This window comes from Carcharhinus amblyrhynchos, chromosome 21, assembly GCF_965287045.1.
Source record: "Carcharhinus amblyrhynchos chromosome 21, sCarAmb.v2.hapA, whole genome shotgun sequence".
Lineage (NCBI taxonomy): Eukaryota > Metazoa > Chordata > Chondrichthyes > Carcharhiniformes > Carcharhinidae > Carcharhinus > Carcharhinus amblyrhynchos.
Window position 1 is genome coordinate 31,230,723 of NC_137344.1, and position 20,821 is coordinate 31,251,543.

The window sequence follows — 20,821 nt, forward strand, 5'->3', positions numbered from 1 at the left end:
TTTATATCTTTGCAGGCTGATATCATCATCTATAACTATGTTGAGAAAGTAATTCATGCAAACATGACTCTTCACCAAGCCAAAGTTGAAGCACTGGCATTTTCCCCAAATGATCTCTATCTGGTATCCCTCGGAGGTCAAGATGATGGAAGGTAACATAGATTAAGAACCTCGCAAAAGTGAGGTCAGTGGGGATAAGGGGAAAACTCTCCATTAACTGGAGTCATACCTAGCGCAAAGGAAAATGTTAATTTAAAATGCTGCAAATATTCAGCAGCCCTGGTCATATTTGTGGAGAGAGAAATAGAGTTAATATGGGCCGCACGGTGGCACAGTGATTAGTACTGCTGCCTCACAGCACCAGGGACCTGGATTCTATTCCATCTTAGGTGACTGTCTGTGTGGAGTTTGCATGTTCTCCCTGTGTTTGGGTGGGTTTCCTCCAGGTGCCCTGGTTTCTTCCCACAGTCCAAAGATGTGCAGGTTAGGTAGATTAGCCATGCTAAATTGCCCCTTAGAGTCAGGGGGACTAGCAGGGTAAATACTGGGGTTGTGGGGATAGGATATGAGTGGGATTGTTGTCAGTGCATGTTCAATGGGCCAAATGGTCTCCTTCTGCACTGTTGGGATTCCATGATTCTATGATTTCAGGTCAGTGACATGACAGTAACCATCTGCTAAGTAGTTCCAGCATTTTCTGTTTTTATTTCAATTCCCCGGCATCCAAAATTATTTGCTCTTACAAAGGAAGGTGATTGTGGCTACTGGAGGCCAATCATCTCAGCCTAAGCCAAGCTCCTCAGCGACATGTCCTAGGCTCAACTATCTTCAACGGTTTCATCAATGAATACTATTTCTTGTGGTGGAAGAAGTTGTTTGTCAATTGCATGTAGAAACATGTTTCTGTTAAATCACTGCATCACCAACAAAAAGAAAGAGAGCGAAAGAGATATTACAGAAGTTAAGATTGTATAGCTATACCAGCCAGTACAGGCAGATATGTCACCTCAAAGATCAAGGTTTAGGACAACTAGCAAGATACAACTATCAGCAACAGATTATGCAAGAGTTAAAGCAGCTCTACAGGTACAGATTCATCACTTTGATTTCCCTGAAGTATAACACTATCCATCCAAAGGAAGGCAAGGTGTTAATGTCAGCTCATAATAACACTGCCAGATAAATAATGAAAAATCTTTCTCAGACCAAGCTATAGACTCAATAATATGGATATCTAATTCTGTTAATTTATCAGATATTTCAGGAGTTCTCGTAACCTTGCAATTTATTTTACCGATTCTCTGACTAATAAACACTTAAAAACTTTGTTGTATAATCTTTTCTCTGATAGTACCAGTAAAAGTTAATTCTTGTGCTCATCCTGATGGGGGGTTGGTAGTGTAAATATTCATACAATCCAGACTGGTTGATGTGAAATAGTTTCATAAGTTATTGTTGAGCATCATTAACTCCTAAGCATAAGCTAAGTCCCTGATAGTGTCAATGACAAAGAGGATGAATGGGTTAAGATTCATCTAGTGCCCTTGATCAATATTTTTGCCAGAGTATTGATCCCACTGCAGTTCTAATACTGTTCTATTTTGAACAGTGTGTGTTGGTTGAGGGTTTAAAGCAAGTTTCAGCAATGAAAGAACAATCACTGTGTCATCCTGTCCCCTATTTGCTGCTGTTCATGCTGTTCAAAAGGATGACTTTTGATTTCTATCAGACTACACAATTATTATGGAATGCATTAATCTTTTTTGCTTTCTCAAATTACAGTGTTGTCATCTGGAATGTTGCAACAAAGTTATCCATCTGTGGCAGCCCTGCTTGCGTTGCTACTGCAGGAAATGCACAAACTGTAAAATTCGCCAACAATATGGATGATACCTTTATTACAGGAGGAACGTAAGTTGGAAAAGAAGATTGAGACTTGATTGGACTTAGTACTGAAATGGCTCAAGTCCATGCCTCTTTCTACATTGACCTTGCACTAAGCTTTATTGAGAATCTCTTTAGCATATACCAAAACATAAAAAGCACCTTTTAAGCAAGTGGAAATCAAATTGAAGAACTCAGCACATAACATACACCATCCTCCTTACTTACATCACTTTACACCTTATTGATGTTATGAAAATTAAGGGTTGGCGCCATCAAATTATCACTTATTCACGTTAAACAGAGTTTTTAAGAAATGTTAGAAATATTGGTCTTTAATGTGACAGATTCTGATGCCATAAACATTCAAATATATAGAACATTGTGCAGATCACAATAATGTAAAATAAAAGAGTGCAAAAAACATTGAAATAAAGTCCATAAATCTAAAAAAAATTGAGTTTAAATTTATGCATCCTTGGTGTAAGCACTGGAAACTGGTACTGTCTGGTTCATTGTAAGACACGGTGAGAATGGTTTCAGCCTACCTTGCTCAGAGAAAAATAATAGTGAAAATTCACACATTATTATATTTAGGTGCAAGTCACTTCAATGTAAATTTCCTCAGGTAAAAAAATTATATATCTCCACTCTTATGCTGTAATTATACTGAAACATTCCAGGAAATTCCTGTTTAATATACTGACTCATCAGGTATACAGCTGAAACATCATGGAATGAAGGAAATTGAATAAACTGATATTCTTTTTGTAGTGGTACACTACGTCTCTGGCTTTTAGATTTACCTAACAGAAAGATTCGTCCCACTGAATGCCAAACTGGACCTTTGAAAAGGATGATCAACTGTATCGAAGTGAGTCTCACTTTTTATTGCTCAGTTCCTTCGAAGTACAGCTATATTTTTGATACTGGTAATAACATCTAGAAGGAGAGCTATGGGTGGAATTCTCTGAAAAGAGCGACTGACTGTCATAATGGCGATAAAACAGGAGCATTCTGTGATGGTCTTGCGGGTGCATGCCGCACTGCAATCATCCCACATTCAGTCACCACTTTGGAGAGTGATGAGTTGTGTGCTAGTGCTGTGAGGGGGTTGGGGGCAGACCAATGAGCCCAGCTTCAGAATGCTTTGGCACCATTTTGCAAGGGCGTCCCAATCTCATTGTGCACCGGGAAACCTCCTCCCTCCCCCCACCATTCATCAGTAGCACGTTCAGCCACCCACTCTGTGACACGGGTTGCCAGCATCAGGGCCCTCTCGATGGGTCCTCCATTATGACCCCAGACATGTCCCCCCCCTGCCCAAATCAGGACCCTCAACATGTCCCAGTCCATTAGAACCTCTGACATGATCCACACCTGCATGATCACCCCTGCATAGCCCTCTCTGTCATAAAATATTACCAAATGTCAGTCTTGCATAGTCCCATTTACAGCCCCCACTCAGGCCCCAACCCTTGGCACTGCCTCTGGCTCACTGGTGGGTGCCTGACTGGCACAGCTGGGGTGTCTGGTGGGCACTGCCAACTGGGGACCGCCCGAGGGCCACCACCCTGCCATGCCCTCAGCCACCCGGGAGCTTTAATGACCTCTGGGCTCCCGGTGTGACTGTTGCACCAGGCGGGGACCAGTAGCAGTTCACGCCGGCATGACACCCCGCGGCAGAGATGGGAGCATTCCAGGAGCAGGGACACTTGCATGCGAAACTCGCTAATGAGATTGAAATCCAGTCAATCTCATACAAATCGGCCTTATGCTCTTTTTGGGTGCAACCCAGTTCACGCCATTAGAAAGGACCAGGATGCTTGCAAATTGTTTGGTGCCAGACTCAAAACCAATTTTTAGGCCCACGAGCTATTCTCCAGGATCAGCGCCATCTGTGCCAGGCAGGGCAAGATCGGAGAATTGCCCTCAATATCTACAACAGTTGAAGAATACTTAGGCCCAATAAGCCCATTTCTCATGATAGATCAACCACAAATACCTGTCTTCACGCCAGTAGGAAATATCACTTCAACTAACTTACAAAACTGATCTGTTCAGGCTGTTCCCTCAAAGTATTGTGCACCTCAGAATGAAATGTTCTGCTTCCACGAACAAACACAAGCATTATAATTCTTTAAACTAGCAACATCCATTATTATCAGACAGCCACCAACATTTTGGAAGACCTTTCTTTCTCCTTTAATTTCGTGGGAGACACAACCACAGTTTTAATGAAGTGATTCAGGTAAAACTTCAAGAATTGGAAGAGAGCATAGGTGGTGTGATCAGCAAGTTTGCTGATGACACCAAGATGGCAGGGTTGGCGGGTACTGAACTGGATTGTCAGGTGATACAACAGGATATAGATAGGTTGGTGCATTGGGCAGATAGGTGGCAGATGGAATTTAATCCTGACAAATGCGAGGTGATGCATTTTGGAAGGAATAATGCAGAGAGGAGCTATGTGATAAAAGGTAGACAGATTAGGAGTATAGACATACAGAGGGACCTGGGAGTGCAGGTTCACAAATCCATGAAGGTTGCGTCACAAGTGGAGAACGTTGTTAGGAAGGCTTATGGAATGTTAGCCTTTATAGGAAGGGGTATAGAGTATAGGAGCTGCCGTCTAATGCTTCAGTTGTACAGAACGCTGGTTAGACCGCATTTGGAGTACTGCGTCCAGTTCTGGTCACCTTACTACCGGAAGGACGTGGAGTCTCTGGAAAGGGTGCAGAGGAGGTTTACCAGGATGTTGCCTGGCATGGAGGGGCTGGGTTACGAGGAAAGGTCGGAGAAACTGGGACTATTCTCCTTGGAAAGACGGAGATTGAGGGGGGACATGATAGAGGTATATAAGATACTGAAGGGAATAGATAGAGTTAATAGTGAGAGACTGCTCCCTAGACTGGGTACAAACACGAGAGGTCATGATTTAAGGGTGAGGGGGGAGAGGTATAATTTGGAAGTGAGAGGAAGGTTCTTTATGCAGAGAGTTGTGGGGGTATGGAACGCGCTACCGAGTAGGGTGGTGGAGGCAGGAACGTTGGACTCGTTTACGGTTCAGTTAGATAGACACATGAGTGAAATGAGGATGGAGGGTTATGGTAGGGGCTATTAAATAAGGGTTAGAACCTTGGGAGACACTGGAAAAGCAGGCTTGTAAGATTAACGTTTTTGTCTTTTTATTCCGCAGGTGGAGGTCCACCTCGTGTCAAACGAGGGGCATGCACACGGTGGGTCGTGCGTGGGCTGCTCTTGGAAGTTCCGGGAGTGGCCTAGTACTTCGTGTCGGTGTGTGTGCTTGATCCTGGACCGGTAGACGGGCGCCGCAACAGCTCGGTGACTAGCACTGCTAGCTGTGCAGATACATGGATTTGGGCCTGTGTCTGTGGGAGTTTGCGCATTCTCCCTGTGGTTGCGTGGGTTTCCTCCGGGCGCTCCGGTTTCCTCCCACACCCCAAAGATGTGCTCTTAGGCTGATTGGTTTTACCAAATTGACACTATTCTCCCCTGAATCTGGCTAAGTTAGGGGTTCCATTCGTAGACACGCAGGGTAGGATAGGTGTAGGGTGATGCGGCGGCGCGGGCTCGTTGGGCCGAAGGGCCTGTTTCCCGTGCTGGGTTGTTCTTTGTTCTTTGTTAATTCAAATTGAACCCAAGATAAATGCCAAAAATATTTTATCATTCACAATTGTCTCCAGCCAAATGAACAGAATTACAAGATAAGTTGAACCAGCTTCAGCTGGCCTGTTTTTTTTAAATTCTTTAACCATTCACTTAGAATTTAAACAATTATTTTGCCCATTGGCTGTTTAAAACGGAGTTGAGGTACAGATCAGCTATAATCTAATTGAATTATGGAACTGGCCCGAGGGGCTGTATGACCTACTTCTGTCCCTATGTTGCCAAGATATCCGGAATTGTTGCAGCTCAAGTACAGGCTGCATGGAGAATGCTCCAGGGTCAAATGTCTCTTGGTGAAGTTGCCATTGAACCTTTAAAAGTTTTAAAGTTCAGTTATTAGTGTCACAAGTAGGCTTACATTAAAACTGCAATGAAGTTACTGTGAAAATCCCCGAGTTGCCACACTCTGGCACCTATTCGGGTACACTGAGGGAGAATTTGGCATGGCCAATGCACCTAACCAGCACATCTTTCAGACTGTGGGAGGCAAACAGAGCACCCAGAAGAAACCCACGCAGACACTGGGAGAACATGCAGACTTCGCACAGTCAATGACCCAAGCCGGGAATCGAACCCAAGTCCCTGGCACTGTGAGGCAGCAGTGTTAACCACTGTGCCAATCCAGCATTAGAGGGTATTTTGTTGCAATCAACAGAAACAGGGAGAATGCGCAGACTCTGCGCAGTGACCCAAGCCAAGAATCGAACCCGCGTCAGTGTTGCTGTGAGGCAGCAGTGCTAACCACTTTGCCACTGTGCCACCCCAGTGTTAGAGAGTATTTTGTTGCAATCAAGTCCTCAATCCTGTTTAAAAGAAAAGAGCGGTAAAATTAGCTTAGCCACAAAGTATTTCCAAATGTCAGTCTTGTTACAGTTTTTAGCTAGTGACTCCCTGGAGTTTTGACTACTTTTGCTATGAATGTGCTCTCTGCAAAAATTAGTTGATCTCATGGTTTATTCTCATCTTCATTGATAGGTAACAAAAGATGATAGCTTCTTCTACTGTGGAACAACTACTGGTGATATTTTGATGATCAGCATGAAAACTGGACTTCTTAACAATTACGGACCAATAAAGAATAAATTTAGTTTGGTAAGCTGGGAACTTGAACAGTAGGTATAGTTATCAGGTACCAAAGTGTCCAATGGCATCTTCAGATAGTATTGCATTGAATAAAGCAACAAGGAAAATAGGCAAGTAATTTGATAATATCTGAGTGCTAAATTAATGCCCAGAAATGTCCTGTTTAGATGAATATTATATGTTCACTAGGTCTCACAAGGAGGTTCTGACTCTTGTATGGTTGAACATTGTTGTTTGTTATCAATAAACAGTTAATGTAGAAATATGCTGAGCACAGCCCAAACGATGAGTTACTTCATGCTTGCTTCTACACAAGTCTCTGTCCAGTCCACAACTAACTTTAATCTTAAGTTATCACCCCCGGATGGTACAGTTTCCCAGTTCCACATTAATCCTTCCTTGCCAGATATCCTTATGTTCCACTATTTCAGTTAAATATTTACTTTTCAGCCTTGGTAGTGGGGTAGTGGTTGCCACAGCAGGTGGTAGTGTTGTATGGTTATTACAGCAGTGAAGGAGGCCATTCGGCTTTCTTTACAACTGTCCTGTCAGTCATATTTCCCATTTTATCACTGTTTTAACAAGATTTATGGGTTCAGATTGTTTGCGATAACTCCCTAGTTGTAAATCAAATCAGTTTCTGCAAGACTTAACCATCTGGCAATAACAAATACTTTAAATGGTGAATTCAGAAGAAGAACACTTAAATGGTGAATTTAGACTTAATGAACAAACCTGAACTGATAAGAATAACCACACTCCTAAAACTGCTGGAAAGAGATTGCTATAAACTGTATACCACCCTAAATCTAAACAAAGAATTAAGAAAAAAGACAGCAGAAATTTTGAACACCTTGAACACATATTTTGAACTGTGAGTGAATGTTACGTATAAATGCAATTTATTCAAATGAGTTCATGGTGTGACGGAGATTATCAATCAGTATGTGACTCAGCATTGCAGCTTGCAGACTCATGTGAATTTGGCCAGTTAAAAGATGATCTGATTAAGGGTAGATTAGTCTTAAGTGAGAGGAACCATTCAATGAGAGCAATTCATAGAATCATAGAGTTCTACAGTACAGAAAGAGGCCCATTCAGCCCATTGTGTCTGTGCCTGCTGTCTTCAGGGATCTTTGGACTTCAAAACCCCTCTGGTCCTCTGTATATCCCAGCATTCTGCCATTCATTGTGTATTCCCTTGCCTTGTTAGTCCTCCAAAAATGCCGTCACCTCACACTTTTCAGGGTTAAATTCCATTTACAACTGTTCTGCCCATCTGACCAGCTTGTCTATACCGTTCTGTAATCCGAAGGCTTTCTCTCTCCCTATTTACCACACCACCAATTTTCATGCTCCCTGAAAACCTACTGATCTTATCTCCACCTTTATATCTAGATTGTTAATGTACACTCCAAACAACAAGGAACCCAGCATCAATCCCTGCGGTACATCACTGAACACAGGCTTCCAGTCACAAAAACAACCTTTGACCATCTGTATCTGCCTCTTACCGCTTTGCCAATCTTAGATCCAATTGCTAAATGGGCTCTTATCTTCCTAATCTGTCTCCCATATGGCACTTTGTCAAAAACCTTTCTGAAGTCCACATAGACTACATCAGCTGCACTGCCCTCATCTACTCACCTGGTCACTTCCTAGAAAAATTCAATCAAATGTATCAGACATGCTCTTTCCCTGACAAAGCCATACTAACTATCCCTTGGATCTTTTTCTAATTGTTTCTCTACCACAGATGTTAGACTCACTGACTGTAATTATCTGGTTTTTTTGTACTTTCCTTCTTGAATAATGGTCCCACATTCGCTGTCCTCCAGCCCTCTGGCACTTCACCTGTGGCTAGAGAAGATTTAAAAATCAGTGTCACAGTCCCTGCAATCTCCTCACTTGCCTCCCACCACAGTTTTGGATATATCTCATCTGAGCCTGATGATTTATCCATGCAGGGTAAGTATTTTTTAACACAGATTGGCTCTATCAGACTCTGGATCACCGGCATTATCTGGAGAGAAAAGCCAGCTGTGCAACCTGGGAGCTGCCCACCAGTTTTCTCAACAGAATCAGCACTTCCAAGGAAAAATCGAAAAATGTCACCCCTGTGTTAAATGTATTACAGAACAGCTGTTAATGCATGAGAACAGTGGGCGTATAGCAGATAATGTGGACATCTCACTGTCACACAGGATCTTGCATGCAAATGGTTTGTACCCTTTGCTCGTTATGGAAAAGTGGATGTTTGGGTTGTAAAATGTACTCAGTCTAATGTGACATTTGACTTGGTAACATGACTCTAGCATGAGGCAAGCTCTCTGCAGACTGCCATTTCTGAACAGTTCAATAACGCTTCTCACTGAAAAGGTACTGATTAAGCACTGTTGTCCTTAAATCTGAAACAGACAGTATGGAGGAATCAAGAAAAAATAGGGGATTCGTCTTTTAAAAAATGTTATCCAGTTAATTGGAGTGATTTCAGATATTTTAAGAGCTTTTATTTTGTAATTTCCATGCTGTATGTTGGTATTTAATGTACAAGAATCATACTGAAACGACATAAGAATTTGAATGCTCCATCTCACATGTCATCTACAGGGAATCAGTGCATTGGTAGAGCTAAAATCAGGGGACATCCTTGTTGGATCAGGAGATGGTGTTATAGCTCTATGCACAGCACCAAATTTCAAGCCACTCAAGTACGTTTGAATGTATTTAAATATTTCTTTATTAACCATATGCGCTAACAAATTACAACTTATAATGGTTTAAGTAATGTTTCAGAGAGGAATTGCAAAATTGATAAAAAATAGAGAATATGGCAGCAGCATTTTGTTGTAAAAATGGCACAAGCAATGACTTTCTATCTGTTAATTTTAAAGATGTCCATAACATTTGATTGGCATTCTCCCTAGAGATGAGCTTTGAGAACTCTTCTAACTTTAGTGTCAAGTGTCTCCATTGTATTATAACCCTATTCATAGTAAGCTGAATACAAAGTTTTTAAAATAGTATCATTTCAGCCTCTCTGAAATATTTCCAATACTGTCCTATCGATATCATTGACATGATTGATTAGCCTTGATGGAATAACCTCAATGAATTTTGGCCTGAATTTTGTAGTCAGCAGCAAAGCAACAGCGATCACGGCTGATCTCGAAGAAAGCTGGCCACAATGATTGAATGATCTCTGGATTTCCCCTTTTTTCCGCGCCAGTTTGCATTTGGTGCCACATTGAGGGGATCTTCAGACATCCAACAACAGTGGTAATACCTGGCAGGGTGAGTTGCCAATTGTGTTGAAGTTATTTTCACAGATGGTCATATTAGAAATCCCCGCTCATTTATTGGGTACTGGAGGAATCTGGAGATAGTCTTTCCTTAGCACAGGTTTATTCACAAAACCCCAGTTCCCTTTTTGTTCTTCCCACACAGGTGGAAACATGTTTTTATAAACACTTAAGAACAATTTCTTAACCTTTCCCCAATGAATAACAGCTGTTCTCACTTACAACTAAAGCACACACTTCATTGTGAACGGGTAAACCAGGAAGTAAAATGCACTATTTTTGACTTTTGATTAAAACTTAACAAAGAGCAAAATAAATATTTGGGACATACTTGTGGCATTGAGGTAGAAACTGGAGCTGCAAATAAAATTTTAGCATATATATCATTAATATATTTTATAATGGGGTATCAACAAATATAATCATAGTTTTCAGGGCCAGTGAGGGTATTTAGCAGAAATTATAAGTTTTAATTGGCATTATAAGACCCAGTTACTCCTCATTCTACAGGGTGTGACTTTTTCATGGATTTTTATAGTGAGACGAATGAAAGTCTAAGTGCATTCTTTTTGCCAAGTGGGGACCGGGTGCAACTTCAACAGCACATCATACAGGGAATCATAGAACCACTGACAACTTTTGGATTTCTATGTTAACAGCACATAAGTGAACACCATAAACTGCTGTCAGTTTCAGAGGAGCCATGACAGTAAATGCTGACAGTTTTGGTGCCATTACTGCTGCAAAATCCAGCCCAATCAACGCTGAAATAATAATCTTACTGAGGCTAGTTTTCCGTCACCATCACCCTATATTTACAACATGATCAAAGTGCCACTCAGTGGCTACAGAGTACAAGTCAGTCCCAAAGTCTTTTGACTGCTGGCCTGAGTGGAGCCAGCTAGTTTAACGTAGAACATAGAACGTAGAACATTACAGCACAGTACAGGCCCTTCAGCCCTCAAAGTTGTGCCGAGCTATGTCCAATCCCAAGATCAAGCTATCCCCTCCCTATAATTCTGGAGTGCTCCATGTGCCTAAACAATACCTGCTGGAAAGTCCCTACAGAACATAGAACATTACAGTTTAAAACCCTCCACCATTCCTTCTCTATTTGGGTGAGCCTCCCCTCTCCCTAATAGGAGAGTTCATATTCCACAAGGCCCACAGGGAGATCTATTGATGAATTCCCATGGCCATCACAACATCCCTCCTCCCTCAATTCCGTTTCTTCCATAACACCCTTGCCACATGAGGACCTTTTTTGCCACTTAGCAATTGACCTGCTGTCAATTCGAGGCATGACCAGGTCGTGGGTGTGAAAGGGATTGGAGATCTTCACTTCTGAAGGGAATGTTGTAAAACCACTGACGCTGGTTCTTCCTGAGGTCTTGCTTCAGGTGGAACTTCTCTGTTTCCAAGTCAGAATCTGTGTCCTCATCATCCAAAAGGACAGGCTTAGAATTGGCCTCTAATCATTGCCCAATGTTGGCAGTGATCACCTCCATGGCTGCTAATGAGGCCTGTGCTGGCACAGGCTCCCTACTCCTGAGATGGTCCAGGTGCTTCCTGACAATTTTGCCCTTCACTTTTACTTTGTAAGACACGGGCCCTGTTTTTTACATTATGATCCCAGGGACCCAAATGAGGACACCCCCAAAGTCCCTCATATGAACTGGGTCATCGATTTTGAGTGTTCTTTCTGTCCATGCAGAATCATAGTTCTTCTTCTGGTTCTCTATTTGGGACTCCATCCTCCCTGGGAACAGTAAGCTTAATCTTGTCCGAAGCCTCTGTCCCATCAATAATTCCACTGGGGAGATTCTTGTCATTGTGTGAGGAGTAGTCCTAATGTTGAATAAAAATCACTCGTTTGATTTCTGTGGACACTTCGGGGTGCTTCTTCATGCTGACCTTAAAAATCTGCATTGCCCTTTTAGCCAACACATTCAATGATGGGTGATAGGGTGCTGCCCTAACATGTTTGATTCCATTGGAAAGCGTGAAGTTCTGAAACTCGGTGCTTTGAAAGACAGTACGATTGTCAGAGACCAGGACTTCAGATGTCCCAAATGTGCAGAAACTTTGTCATAGTTTCTCAATGGGTATGCAACGTATCTCCAACCATTTGGAGTGCACTTCAACCTAATTAAGAACATGGAACCCAAAAAAAACCTGACAACGTCCACATGCACTTGTACCCAGGGCCTAGCAGACTCTCCCATGGATGTAAGGAGGCTAAGGAGGGGAGTTTTTGATTTTTTTGGCTCGACTCACACTGATTGACCATGTTGTTAATGCCTGCATCAAGGCCAGGCCACCATACCTAGCTCCTGGCTAGCATTTCCATCTGTGAAATCCCACAATGGCAATGGTGTAATTCCATAAGTATCAGACATCGCCTTGGGCAAGGGACATCTATGCGAGAACCCCCAGGGGATGATACCATCCACAATACTAAGCTCGTCTTTCTTTGTCAAGTGGTGTTTTATTTCATTTGAAGACTATCTTCTGAACCCCCTCATGTGATATTATGGGAGGGATTTTACCTCACTTGAGCGAGACTGGAAAATCTCACCGGAGGTCATCAGACATTTCTTTTGTCCACCCCTCGCCTATTCTGATTCCGTATCAGGCAGGACAGTAGAATTCAGGCATATATGTTTACATTTAGATAGGATTGGGTCCTTTGTGTCCAGGCCTTGATTAATCTTGCAGACACTGGCAAGTTGTCCAAAACATGGAGGATCATCATGACCTCTTCCACAACTGCTCACAAAGCTGGGCTTATGGGCAGTGGCAGACAACATATTGTATCGACATTAGCTATCTGGGTCCTGGGGTGGTGCTCTAAGAGGTATTCATAAGCTGCCAGTAACAAGGCCCAATGCTGTATTCAGGGGAGGCCATGGGAGATATTGCCTTGTCTCCTTTAAAAAGTCCCAGCAATAGTTTATGATTGGTTCCTATGATGAAGCGTCTGCCGTAGACTTATTGATGGAATTTTTCAAGTTGAAGACAACTGCCAATCTCTCTTTCTCAATCTGGGAATATCTCCACTCTGTGTCCGAGAGGGTCCTGGATGTATACACAATAGGCTTCTCTGTTACATTTCTGCAGCAATATGCCAGTACCACCCCAAACCCATGAGCAGAGGCATCACATGTCAAGATAATATTCTTTTTGTAGTCAAACTAGGCCAATAAATTAGACGACAAAACTTGCTGCAAAACGCTGTTGAAGGCTTTCAGCTGTGACACCCTGAAGACCACCATTGGTGTTTCCTTAGTAGAGTGTGCAAAGAGGCTAGTAAAGAAGCTAAATTCGGAATAAACGTCCTGTAATAATTCACTAACCCCAGGAAGGATTTTAATTTCGTGGGATTCTTTGGAATTAGCACTTACTTAGTGGCCCTCACCTTGTCCTCCACTGGATGAAGACCCTTGCCAGTCTCATTTTTAATGGGGTGACTATTTACTAACAACTGCACCATTATGGGGGCAATGTTTATTGTGGAGGTGCGATTTAATTGTGATGTCGCTGTACCTGGTTGTGGGCATACCTGAAATGTACAGTCTGATACTGGCCTTGGCCTTTTTTTCAAAATTGCATGCATTTTCATTGTCCCTAATTCTTTGCCTCAGTTGTGATCTTCTGCAATAGTCCATCATCTGGCACCTACAATGCTTCCTAGGCGTCTTACCAGATGGATTACTTTTCTCACCGGTGAAAATGATCTGGAAGAAAGCAAAAAAAATTTGTTTTATTCCATGTTGCCAATGTAATAATCTTACCGAGGCCAGTCTTCCATCACTCTTTATTTACAATGTAATGGGCCACTCAGTGACCAAAAAGTACAGGTCAGCCCCAAAGTCTTTTGACAGCCAGTCTGAGTGGAGCCAGCTGGTTTTAAACCCTCCCGTTGTTCCTTCTCTCTTAGGCGAGCCTCCATTTGCCTAATAAGGAAGCTATTGTTCTACGAAACCAATGGGGAGACCTATTGATGATCCCCCATGGCCATCATAACAGATAGTAAAGAAATCAGATGAAATTATTTGTCATGCAATGTACAACATTCTGTCTATTTAATTCAGTACATAGTTATAATTTGTACATTTAACCAATTATTTTAAGATCACAATGGGAGAATCTTTGTTTTCATTCCAGAAAAGTGCTAGTAGATGGTAGTGTTACTTCAATCAGCCTTCGTGGTCAAGGACACCAGTTCTTTGTTGGCACCATTACTTCCCAGATATATCGATTTAACTTCACTGAATTCAAAGAGGAACTGATCACTACATGCCACTCTGATACTGTTCTCGATGTAGCATTTCCCTGGTAAGTTTGTGGAACTTGTGACATTTATGGATGTTTGGCCACTTTGTCATTTAGATACATTATGAAATAAAATATCGTTATCAAAATACTTCATTTTCAAAATCTTATAGCAAACACTACTTGAAACTAACATAAGGTTTCATTCAGTTGCCAACAAACACATAAATTAGGAGCAGGAGCAGACCATTCAGCCCCTTGAGCCTGCTCTGTCATTCGATAAGATCATAGCTAATCTGATTGTAAACTCAACCCCACATTTCTGCCTACCCCCCCGGATAACTTCTTGTCCCCTCGTTGATCAATAATCTATCTAGTTCTGCCTTAAAAATATTCAAAGATTCTGCTCTTTGTGTTACCGAGTTGCAAAGATATTTTTAAAGAATGAATTATTCTGGTGGAAGTAGGAATGTTGTGGCAGAGTCCCAGATCTCTAAGAAATTGCAGGACTACAGACTAGGTGGGCAAATTTCCTCTGTAGGTGAAAGTCATGTTTAAAAGGTGAACAACATGATCCAGTTTTACCTGAATGGCATAGCACAAATAGCAGTCACATTTACTAGATCAGTTCATTTGTGTCAAAATTACAGATTGAGGTGCAGCTTAGAGCAAGCTTTTTTTATATACCAGACCAGCAGTAAGGCAGGGGTGGGTTATAATGTGCTGCAGGGCAAAGGCCCGACAAGGGGTGAGGAGGGAAGAAGGCAAGGAAACGGAAGGGGCTGGAGGGCATGGCACAACTAGTGGGAGGAGTGAAGACTGGGAAACGTTGCACTTAAACACAACTGTGGAAGAAGACAGGAAAAGGTTACGTTCAGGTATTGACTGGTGTAGGGGAGGGGGTTGCACGGGGAGCGGGGGGAAGCATCCTCTGAGCCTGAATCAGGAGGAAGTCTGTTACAGAAGGACATAAGCAACTTGGGGTCCTAGGGAAGGGGTGGCCTCGCTGGATTATTAATTCAGAAACTCAGCTCATGTTCTGGGGACCCGGGTTCGAATGCTCCCATGGCAGATGGTGGGACTTGAATTCAATAAAAAAAATCTGGAGCTAAGAATGTACTGATGACCATGAAACCATTGCCGATTGTCCACCTGGTTCACTAATGTCCTTTAGGGAAGGAAATCTGTCCTTACCTGGTCTGGTCTACATGTGACTCCAAAGCCACAGCAATGTGGTTGACTCTCAACTGCCCTCCAAGGGCAAGTAGGGATGAGCAATAAATGCTGGCCAGCCAGTGACACACATGTCCCATGAATGAATAAAGAAAAATTGAGTGGAAATCATTTGCAGTTGGTGCAAGAGTGAGAGGATTGCAGAGTGAAGATGTGTTTCAGCCTACAATACTGAGCTTCCAAAGACAGTCCTTTCCCAGTCCAGCAGGGGAGTGATGTCAGTCCACTATCACTGGTGATCATCATAATGTGTGCAGGGTGTAGTCATTACCTCACACACAGTGGTCTGGGGGTTTCTGGCTTAGTACTCAGCCGCAGACGACAGTCACAGTCAGAGGAAGCATCTGCAGGCTGTAGATTGGGAACAGGTAGTGTAAGGATGGGCACTCTATGGCCCCATGTGAGGCTTTCTATCTGTCATGATACAATAGGCCTCCAGATGGGGAGGAGTAAATTCTACATGGGGCATAGGAATATCCGCCTGATATGAGTCAGAGGCTCACAGAGATAGAAACAATCATAACTCCTGAGATCAAGGATTATACAGTAAGAAGTCTCACAACACCAGGTTAAAGTCCAGCATGTTTATTTGTAGCAAACACCACCCACCTGACGAAGGAACAGCCAATTCCGAAAGCTAGTGGCGCTTGCTACAAATAAACCTGTTGGACTTTAACCTGGTGTTGTGGGACTTCTTTACCCCAATGCTGGCATCTCCACATCATCAAGGATTACAAGCAGAGGACTGAGAGTAATAGGCAGGGAAACTATTAAATTCTAATGAGTGTCTTCAAGAACTCATTCCACAGACAGGCATCTGGGAACACAGGTCTTTATTGCAGTTTCAATCACTGCACACTCCAAAGGACAACTGCTCTCTCAGGGTAGTCCCTGGGCAGATCACAAGGTAGTCATGATGTGGAAATCCACTCACCTGATGAAGGAACAGCATTCCAAAAGCTTGTGGCGTTTACTATCAAATAAACATGTTGGATTTTAACCTGGTGTTGTGAGACTTTTTACAGATCACAAGGACCAGAATCTGTACTCTCCAGATTATTAGAACAAGCCTGCTCTATATCTAGGTTCCACCATGGTATGTGTCTCTGCACTGGTGTTGGTGAGTGCTGAGACAGATCCTTGACGAGTGAGTCCTCAAAATCTTCATCTGGGATGCCCTTGAGGCTGGAGATTTGGGGCTGGCTTCCTGTGTCCCTGGGACACTTGGCTGTGGTGCATGTGAAAGAGAGTAGAGATAATTAGTGCATGGGCAACAGACGTAACATTGCAATCACAGACTGATTGTCTGAAGATCAGCTGGTACAAGGTCCTCAGTAGGGTGTGCGCCACTGACATCAGCCATTTATATTAATAGTGGTGCTACAGAACAAAATAGTAAAACAATTGGCTCAAAGGCTCATAACAACCAAATGCCAGCAGATGGAGTACAAAAACAAGATTCAAAAATGTGGATTGGGAATGGCCTCTAGACGGCAACCCTCGAAGCCTAACTAAATTGAGCATTGATTGGAGTTGCCATGAATAAACGTTAGGGATGGAAGAAGATACAGGAGATATGTTGTTTAAGCATTAGAGTGAATTTCTCAACTGTGTCATAGAGGAACAGCCTCCACTTAACCCACCAGAAATGCATAGAATGTAGAAATACGGCAAGATGTTACATGTCTGTACTCTTTCTTCCTTATACTAATGCACATTGGCATTATGGTGAGGAAAATCAGCCTTACCCTTCAGGAAAGATTGTGGATTTAGGCAAGAGCAAGAAGCAGTATAATGTAGTCTGTAATTTCAACTCCTTGTATTGTAATGCAGTTTGTTACAGAATGCATCTGTAAAGAAAGTCTTTGTAATCTTCTGTATTATGACAGCAAATCTTTTTTAACGACTTGTAACTATGTACATATATACACTAAAAAATACAGGCAAGGAATTTGGTCCATGTGCAGATCTCAACATGTCTCTGCTCAATGCCATGCTGACCATTACTGAATCATGTGCCTTCTTACACCACTGTGTGGACAGTACTGTTCTCAGTCCCACGTTAAGCCTGTATATACCAGACCATTATACTACACCTCCCCCCAAGTCTTTATTCTATGGATATAGAATTATTCCAATTTACTTCAAGTCTTACATTGTTATAAGGCTTATGAATTTACCTTATTGCCACAACTTTAATGCAATTCTAACATTATTGCTAATACAGTATTAGTATTAATAACATTCTCACTATTCCATCTCCCCACTTTCAAATCCTTGAAGTTAGAGATTCAAGCAGCCTAGAGATCTTATAATCTTTCCACATCTCATTTGCCATTCTGTCAGAAGAGTGGTAGGCTCTGTGGGCTCTGGTCCTTTCTGTTGGCTCGGAGGTTGGGCTAAGTGTTTGGATATCCTCACCAATTGTATTCCAATGTGCAATGGAGGGAGACTGTCTAGCAAGAAAGTGGAGACTCCTCCTATTACGTCTGACTGTGTCCTCTACGGTGCCAATTTGGCAGGACCATGGTTGGTCCTCGTTCCATTTAAGGACTTTTTCTTGTCTCCCAAGGTCAGTGATCCAGATCATGCCACCCTACTGCAGCTGTGACAAGTGCCTGGTGCAATGCCACTTGTTGTAGGCAGAAGCTTGCTTCTGTCTATAGAATGGCTCTCTTGCTTGTATGTCTTAGGTAGTCCTTGGTTGCTGAAGTTTCTTCAGCAGAATTGGGAGTTGTGTACAAAGTTTGCTGCCAATCAGCAGCCCAGTCAGAGACAGGTCATACTTCGAGGATGCACTGGAAGTCCTCACTTACAGGTCTGTATCCTTTTTCCTTATACTAATGCCCTGCAAACTGGTGCATGTTGGCATCACCAGGATGATGTGGTATTGTCACTGGACTAGTAATTCAAAGACCCAGTAACCTGGGGACCCGAGTTCAAATCCCACCATGGCAGATAGTAAACTTTGAATTCAATTAAAAGTCTAATGATGATTATGATTGTTGTAAAAGCCCAACTGGTTCACTAGTGTCCTTTAGGAAAATAAATCTGCCATCATTACTGGTCTGGCCTACATATAACTCCACATCCACAGCATGTGGTTGACTCTTAAAATGCTCTCTGAAATGGTCTGGCAAACGGTATAAATTAAACTATATTAATATAACCCCTTGTACATTATTTATTGTTTCAATATCTCTTCCAAGCTATTAATGTGATAGAACAAAATGTACTGTTACAATTGTAAGGTTAATTGGATTAATTTGTTTCAGGGCTGCATTTTGTGGTTTATAGAGTGTTTTAGTTGGGGCTGAATCTTTAGATTTAAGGTACATGAAAGTCATCGTGTGACTTACGTCAGGATCCACCTGACGGCAAGATCTAGATTGTTTTGTTGAGAGAAAGGTGCCAGGTATTTCCACTTGGTGACAATGGTTACTGTTTCCAAGTTCACAATGAGGAGACCCTAAGTCTCCTAAATATCAGGCTGTAGGCAGTTGTGCTGGAAAATGTCCCTTTGTTTCTAAGATAAAAGGCAGTTGTGATCAGAGATAATTAATTAACATTTATACTTTCATACAGAACTAGCATGTTTCCCATTGCCACTGGGAAACAGAGGTATGTTCAGATCAGGGTTCCCTATAAAACCAAAACAAAATCACAGAGGGAAGCGGTTGGTCTTGTTTGGTCCATAACTAGCTGGGAGGTGAAAAGCAAAAGAACATAAGAACATAAGAAATAGGAGCAGGAGTAGGCCATCTAGCCCTTCGAGCCTGCCCCGCCATTCAATAAGATCATGGCTGATCTGTTGCTGCTCAGTTCCACTTTCCCGCTTTCTCCCCATAACCCTTAATCCCCTCTCTTATCAAAAACCCATCAACCCGTGTCTTAAAAATATTTAGCGAGGCAGCCTCCACCACTTCAACGGGCAGAGAATTCCAGAGATTCACCACCTTTGAGTGAAGAAGTTCCTCCTCAACTCCGTTCTAAACCGCCCCCCTTTTATCTTGAGGCTGTGCCCCCTAGTCCTACTGTCTTTTTTGAGCGGGAAGAGTCTCTCCACCTCTATCCTATCCATCCCATTCATCATCTTATACGTCTCAATGAGATCTCCCCTCATTCTTCTAAACTCTAACGAGTACAAGCCCAGTTTATTCAGCCTCTCCTCATAGCTCAACCCCCTCAACTCCGGTATCAGCCTAGTAAACCTCCTCTGCACTCCCTCCAAGGCCAAAATATCTTTGCGCAGGTGCGGCGCCCAAAACTGCACACAGTACTCCAGCTGCGGCCTCACCAATGCCCTATATAGCCGCAGCAAGACCTCCCTACTTTTATATTCAATCCCCCTCGCTATGTAGGCCAGCATCCCATTCGCCTTCCTGACCACCTGCTGCACCTGCAAGCTGGGTTTTTGCAACTCATGCACAAGGACCCCGAGGTCCCTCTGCACCGTCGCCTGCTGCAGTTTTTCTCCCCGTAAGTAATAGTCCTTCCTACCATTCTTCCTACCAAAGTGGACCACCTCACACTTGCCAACATTAAATTCCATTTGCCATTTCCTGGCCCATTCGCCCAGCCTATCTAGATCCTTCTGCAGACTCTCCACACCCTCCACACAATTTGCCGTTCCCCCAATCTTGGTGTCATCAGCAAATTTCGACACCCTACACTCGGTTCCCTCCTCCAGATCATCTATATAAATGGTAAAAAGCTGAGGCCCCAGCACCGACCCCTGGGGCACTCCACCAGTCACCATCCGCCAATCCGAATAGCACCCGTTGACCCCCACTCTCTGCCTCCTATTTGACAACCAATCCTCTATCCACGATAACACCCTACCCCCAACTCCATGTCCCTCGACCTTCTGCAATAACCTCTTGTGAGGTACTTTGTCAAACGCCTTCTGAAAATCTAGAAAGACCACATCCACCGGCTCTCCTCTATCCACCGCCCTAGACACATCCTCATAGAACTCCAGTAAATTTGTCAGACACGACTTCCCTTTAATGAAACCGTGCTGCGTCTGCTCTATCACGCAGTTCCCTTCAAGATGCCTCGCAATTTCCGCCTTAATGACGGATTCTAACATTTTACCTACCACAGACGTTAAACTAACCGGCCTATAATTCCCCGCCTTTTGCCTGGCACCCTTCCTAAACAACGGCGTAACATTAGCCGTTTTCCAATCATCCGGCACTTCCCCGGAATCCAGCGACGTCTGGAAAATAACCACCAAGGCATCCACTATCACCTCCGCCATTTCTTTCAGAACCCTCGGATGCATTCCATCCGGTCCTGGGGACTTGTCCACAATGAGCCCCTCCAGTCTGTCGAGCACCGCCTCTCTAGTA

General features: G+C 43.0%; 1 protein-coding gene across 1 annotated transcript in view; it reads left to right on the forward strand.

Annotated features, from left to right (window-relative positions):
• Positions 1-20,821, forward strand: part of cfap52 (cilia and flagella associated protein 52) — a 58,106-nt gene that overhangs the window by 5,030 nt on the left and 32,255 nt on the right. Inside the window, exons 3-8 of the mRNA XM_080209216.1 lie at positions 16-152; positions 1,783-1,911; positions 2,659-2,758; positions 6,550-6,666; positions 9,268-9,368; positions 14,127-14,297. Coding sequence (XP_080065342.1) covers positions 16-152; positions 1,783-1,911; positions 2,659-2,758; positions 6,550-6,666; positions 9,268-9,368; positions 14,127-14,297 — 755 coding nt within the window. The remainder of the gene's footprint in view (positions 1-15; positions 153-1,782; positions 1,912-2,658; positions 2,759-6,549; positions 6,667-9,267; positions 9,369-14,126; positions 14,298-20,821) is intronic.